The sequence below is a fragment of the Asparagus officinalis genome, chromosome 3, assembly GCF_001876935.1.
Source record: "Asparagus officinalis chromosome 3, Aspof.V1, whole genome shotgun sequence".
In the NCBI taxonomy this organism is placed as follows: domain Eukaryota; kingdom Viridiplantae; phylum Streptophyta; class Magnoliopsida; order Asparagales; family Asparagaceae; genus Asparagus; species Asparagus officinalis.
In genome coordinates this window covers 73,964,887-73,971,365 of record NC_033796.1, presented here as the reverse complement: position 1 = coordinate 73,971,365, position 6,479 = coordinate 73,964,887, and the positions used below count along the sequence as shown (strand labels likewise).

At 36.2% G+C, this 6,479-nt stretch overlaps 1 protein-coding gene across 1 annotated transcript in view; it reads left to right on the top strand.

Annotated features, from left to right (window-relative positions):
- The window catches only part of LOC109835287 (1-aminocyclopropane-1-carboxylate synthase 3-like), a 7,912-nt gene extending 1,744 nt beyond the window's left edge, over window positions 1-6,168 (top strand). The window contains exons 5-6 of the mRNA XM_020403269.1: window positions 916-1,025; window positions 5,977-6,168. Of these exons, the coding sequence (XP_020258858.1) occupies window positions 916-1,025; window positions 5,977-6,168 (302 nt within the window). The remainder of the gene's footprint in view (window positions 1-915; window positions 1,026-5,976) is intronic.

Genomic DNA, 6,479 nt, shown 5'->3' with positions numbered 1-6,479 from the left:
GCTTCGGTTGTCGACAGCGGATCAGAAGGCCGAAAGGGCACGTTAGGTTACTTGGTGTGAATGCAAGGTTAGATTGATCGCTGTGGTCGGCATGATTGTTGGTGGTATCGGTAGATATTTTTATTTTGTATATTTTTGTTTTGTTATTTTTTAATGGAACAAATTAAGGCGCGCTCATGTCCATTTTTGGATTTTGGAAGTGGCCGAAGGTTTCATTTTGTATGGAGTCGAGTCTTGTTTGACAAAGAATCAGTCATTGAATTTCAGTTGAGTTATTCTGAAATCTCTTTTTCACTAAGTCAATGTCTAGCTAATCTCTCTCTCTCTCTCTCTCTCTCAAAATAAAAATAATAAAATAATAATAAATATATTAAAAATAGCTAATCTTGCATTTTAATTCGTAGACTTCTCATATATAGAAATGATATGGTGCTATTGGTGTAGTCGAATTATTCTTGTGAGTTGTGGCCATCCGTACATAAGTTGGCAACTATCATCGTATGGAGAAACAGGCCACTTTCTAATGGTTACAGGACAATATATACAGTTAACATCATCAAATTATTGACCTGTCAAATGGAAGGTAAATAGGCCTTTTAAGAACAAATTTGATTTAAAAAAATACTTAACTACCTACTTTCTGTTTAAATAATTACACTTTTTGAACTATTCCAACACCGAGTTCCCAAAACAAACAAAGCACGAGAGGAACTGTTATACCTAGGAAATTACCAAGACCAGTAAGTGCGACCACATGATAATCAACTGGCTAATTCTCAAAGCACCCGCAAATATAGCTCAGGTGATAAGCCGACCAACTCGTCTCGCAATACAGATCGAGACGAAAGACGTTTCCGACCCGGATCCTACTGGATGTCTGACTTCGAGATGAAAGGCGAACTCCACTCAGACTTGACACAAGGCATCTCGAACAGTGGAACAGTCTAACAAGCGTCATCAATGGTCACATTGCACAGTGTGCGCCCACATTTCGCCGCTCAATAGCCATCAAACAATTAATTCGCGTCAGTCATTATGACCTTTCGAGCCAGAGCTTTCAAAGCTCCTCAAACACGCCATTACTCCAATAGCCCCACCACTATGCAAAGGCGACTCGGCCAATCAGCAGCCGTCACGTGCAAAGTAGGATCTGAACCAATGCTGCACACATGACTCGGCTGAAATTACTCACGTTCCCCACAAACCACTATAAATAATGAAGATTTCCACTAAATCAGGGTATGCAATTTTAACACAATAAGTCAACAAGACTATACTATGTTTTTCTCTTCAAGTTAACTAGAAACAGTTACCGACATGAGCATCGGAGGGCAAGCCGGAGGAAATAACCTCCTCTGCCTTTAACCTTTGTTATCTATGTTGCTGCGTACAGCTCAAAACATCCAAACCAGGAGAATCAACCATAAAAGCCGATTAAGGGACCAAAAAAATTGAGTTTAACCCTCCTAAATCACGTATCAACCTCGTGACATAAACAAGAACAGTTTCATTTTATAGACTATATAAGTTTGAATATTCCATGATCACAAAATAAGCCAGGATATAACTAGTTAAATATGATCTAAGACAAATGTCCATACACAGTGCTAAATTAATCTCTTTAAGCATGACCAAAGAATAATCAAGAACTAGTGTCGTAGAACCTTTACTTGAAAACAAGTGTATCTTATGTACTTTGATTTCGGCATTTGTCGGTTTCTCATTGTATATTATACGGGTTGACGTTCATGAGTTAGCTATGTAACTTAATCAAAACGAGAAAAAGGCTTATTGATGCGTTGGCCGCAACGAAAATGGAGAAATGGCGGGAACTGCGGCGATTGGGCGGCTGCCGACTGTGGAAGCATGCCCGTAATTTTCATTTCATTTCGTGTATTTATATATGCAGAGTTTTGTGGGCCAAACCCTGCTGCTTAATTCGCTTAATTACGCGTGACGGGTCCACGTATCCAAATAAAAATCATGTCAATCATGTTAGGATGCATGTTGCTGCTGAACAAAATTTGGAGAAGGAAGCAATTTTCTACACAAAACGCCGCATAGCACGAGACATAACGCGTTCCACCTAATGACCTCGGGTTTCCAAAAAACATCGTGTTTTTAGGGTTCGTTCAATGCAAGGATAGATGGGATTAGACTTTATCTTGATAAAGCTTTTTTTTTTTTTTTTTGACTTTATTCATGTCTAGTATCTCGTTAAACTTGTATCAAGTTAAAAAGTTTAACCACGTATGAAGATAAATTTTAACAAGTTAAGGAGTAGAATTAAAAACGGTGCAAGTTTATTTAGTCACGTGGAATTACAACAACCCAAAAAAGTTTTAAAACTTGTAAAAAGCCCCGCTAAAATAAAAAAAATTACAAATATTACTTCTAAAATAGATAATTACCTAAAAAACACCATCAGAAATGTAAAATTATAAAAAGAACCCTAAAAAAATACAAACTTGTCATAGCACCCTAAAAATTAAAAACATGCAAACTAGAACATGAAAGTTCTTGCAATTTACAGAAAACACCTGAAAGTTAAAAAATTCAAACAACACCCTTATAATTTCAAATTTTACAAAAAAACACCCTAGTAGTCTCAAACCTATATAGAAACGATATTAGAAAATCTAAAAATTACAAACAACCACTAAAAATTATTGAATTTGCACAAAACACCATGAAAGATTAGTAAATTGCAAAAAAAACCATTGAAATTTCAAAATTTATAAGAAACTATTTCAAACAAACATATAGTAAACTAAATATATAAGAATTACAAACAACCCCTAAACAATTGGAACTTGAAGAAAATGACTTGAAATTTTAAAAAATTGCAAAAAGAGATCAATATTCAAAATTTACATAAAACACCCTAAAAATCTCAAGCTATAAACAACACATTGAAGTCAAGGAATTACGAGCAGCCCTTGAAAATTTTGGAATCTGTAGAAAACACCCTAACGTTTAGAAATTATAAAAAAAAGTCCAAAAATTCACAAAAAAACACTAAAAATTTCAAATAGTAAATTGAAAATTTTTGAATTTTAAAAAAATTTATGGAAAGCACCCTAAATGTTTAGAATATTGCAAAAAACACACTAAAAAATTAAAAAAAGTACAAAAAGCACACTAAAAAATTAAAAAAATTACAAAAAACACTTGTTTTGTAAAGTTTTTATCTTTTGAGGGTGTTTTTATAAATGTCAAAAAAATTAGGGTATTTTTTGTATTTTAGAACTTTTAGAATGTTTTTTGCAAATTATAGTTTTTTCATGGTTGTATGTAACTCTGAACTATTTTTTAATTACTGCTTGTAGGTTTGAGATTATTTGGGTGTTTTTTTGTAGTTTTAGACTATCAGGATGCTTTTTGCAAATTCACAAAAAAACACTAAAAATTTCAAACTTACAAATAGTACATTGAAAATATATGGATTTTAAATTTATGGAAAGCACCCTAAATATTTAGAATATTTCAAAAAGCACCCTCAAAAATTAAAAATATACAAAAAAAACACTTGTTTTGTAAAGTTTTTATCTTTTGAGGGTGTTTTTATAAATATCAAAAAAATTTAGGATATTTTTTGTATTTTAGAACTTTTATGTTTTTTGCAAATTCTAGTTTTTTCATGGTTGTATGTAACTCTGAACTTTTTTCAATTACTGCTTGTAGGTTTGAGATTCTCTTTGGGTGTTTTTTTGTAGTTTTAGACTATTTGGATGTTTTTTTGCAAATTCTAAGCATTTTCATGGGTTTGTTTGTAGGATTTTATTTGTGCAAGAAGTTTTTTGTTAATTAGAATTGTGTATGGGTTTTTTTATAATTGACAAATTTTTGAGGAGGTTATTTTTAAGTTTCATATTTTTAGGGAGCTTCTTGTAAATTTTGAATTTTGAGTTAAGAGTGGAGTAGATCCATCTGAGGTCAAAAAAATTTAGGGTTAATTTGTGAACAACCTTGTAATATCACCCACTTGTAAAAAGATCCTAGTAGTTCTATTTTCGTGAATTGACTTCTGAGTGAATTTTTTTTACTCTTAAAAGTGTTTAAAATACTGGGGGAGGCGGGTAGATCCTTGTAGTTCAATTGATGAGCATAGACCCTCAATTACTAATTCTTTTGACTTTTAAAGGAGTAAAAAAAGTTCACTAAGTTGGTGTATTCGAACTGTTGATGTTAATAATCACACAGATAATGTAATGTGGCTGAAGTTGATTAGGGGCTGCAAACTTCTCTGAATATCTGGTTTTAAGTTGAGTAGCTTCTTCCTTCACAAATAGCAACTCGTAAGAGGACGAGGACTAGTTCCCCAGTAATTTCTCCGACGATCAAGTCAGTGATGGACTTGAGTGGAAAAGTGATGAACTGTGTGAGTTCTTAAGTGTAGTGGAGTGGATAAGAATTCTGAGAGATTGCTTACCTTATTGTTGGAAAATAGTACCCCTATTTATAGTAATGGTAAAAAGGTAGAATGATAATTGCGGCCAAGTACGAGATGGTGGTCACGTCAACATCTGCTTTACAAGTGTCGGTCGATGAATGATCTTAACACCACATGCCCGAAAGACGATTTCCCTCTTCCCATTACGGATGTTATTATCGATAATACGTGTGGGTTCGAGAGAATGTCCTTCATGGACGGATTCTCTGGTTATAATCAGATAAAGATGCATCCATATGATGAAAAGCATACCGCGTTCAGAACATCCCAAGGCGTTTTCTGCTACACGGTTATACTCTTTGGCTTAAAGAACGCAGGTGCCACATATCAGAGAGCTATGTCAAAAATTTTCCAGGAGCATCTCCGGAAGACTGTCGAATGCTACGTTGACGATCTAGTCGTGAAAAGTCGTGACAATAATGACCACATCAAAAACTTGAAGACGATGTTCGACCTGATGCGGACTCATCAATTAAAAATGAATTCTACCAAATCTTTTCTCGGAATGTCCAGCGGCAAATTCCTTAGATTCGTCGTCACTAATAAGGGTATTCACATTGACCCTGTAAAGTGAAGGCAAAATTAATGAGTTGCAACCCCCGAGAAACCTTAAGGAACTCAGAGGATTACAAGGACGGTTGGCTTATATCCGTTAGTTCATCTCGAACCTTTCGGGGAAATGTCAACCATTCTCCAGGCTCACAAAGAAGGGTGTATCATTCGTATGGGACGATGCTTGTCAAAAAGCATTCGAGAATATTAAAGAACATCTCTCGAAACCCCCTGTACTCATTGCACCAAAATCAGGCAAACCGTTCTTGATTTATGTCAAGGCGACGAGCCACTCGTTAAGTGTATTACTTACACAAGACGATCATAACGGTCACGAACAAGCAGTATATTACTTAAGCCAGACCCTTGTAGGTGCTGAATCCCGGTATCTAATGATTGAAAGGGAGTGTCTCGCCTTGGTATTTGTGATTCAAAAGATGCGACACTACTTGGCAGGATAGACTATTTACGTCATTTCCAATGTTAACCCAGTCCGAGTATTCATGATGCAACCATCTTTCATGAATTGACGGTTAGGAAAGTGGACCCTGCTTCTGTCCTAATACGACCTACACTTTAAACAATAAAAGTCAGTTAAAGGACAAGCTATTTGTGATCTCCTGGTAGCTAACCCAACTACGGATACCGCCAAAGTATACGACGATCTGCCGGATGAAACTCACAAAGCCAACGTAACTTCCCATCAACATGTATGATGTTTGTACTTCGACGGTGCTTCTCGAGTAACTAATGTAGCAAGTGCTCCTAGATGTTCTAAGATTTCCTCCGGAGTTGGAGTTGTCTTAGTTTTCTCGGGAAAACATGTGATGCCTCGAGCCTACTCGCTGACCGAGCCATGCTCAAACAACGTAGCCGAGTATAACGCGCTGTTTATTGGACTCAACTTTGCTAAAGAGTTGGGGGTCGAGTACCTTGAAGCTTTCGGTGACTCTCAACTGGTAGTTAAACAGATTCAAGAAGAGTATGAGGTCAGAAAACAGGATTTGATACCCTACCATAAGATGGCCGTTGAGATGGCGGAATTGTTTGAAGGATTCTTCATCGAATACATTCCACGCTTACAGAATGCCTACGCGGACGCATTAGCAGCATTAGCAGTATCTCTGGCACAGCCTCCAGAAACGGAACAATTCTTACGGTAAGAACTCACCAACTCTTCGTACCAATTTACGATGTAGACGACGGAGAAGAGGATACTAAATAAGTACATTCAACGCAAGTTGAGTTTGAGCCACGAGATTGGCGTTTCCCTGTCATCGATTATGTCTTACACGGGATTTTACCAGAATACGTGAAAGAAAGGGACTCAATCCGATGGAGAGCACCAATGTTCTACTATAACATAGAGAGTCGAATGCTATATCATTGGGGGTACGATGGTTTGCTACTACATTGCTTATCGACTAAAGAAGCTGAAGAAGTCCTTAAGGAAACACACGAAGGAGTTTGTGGC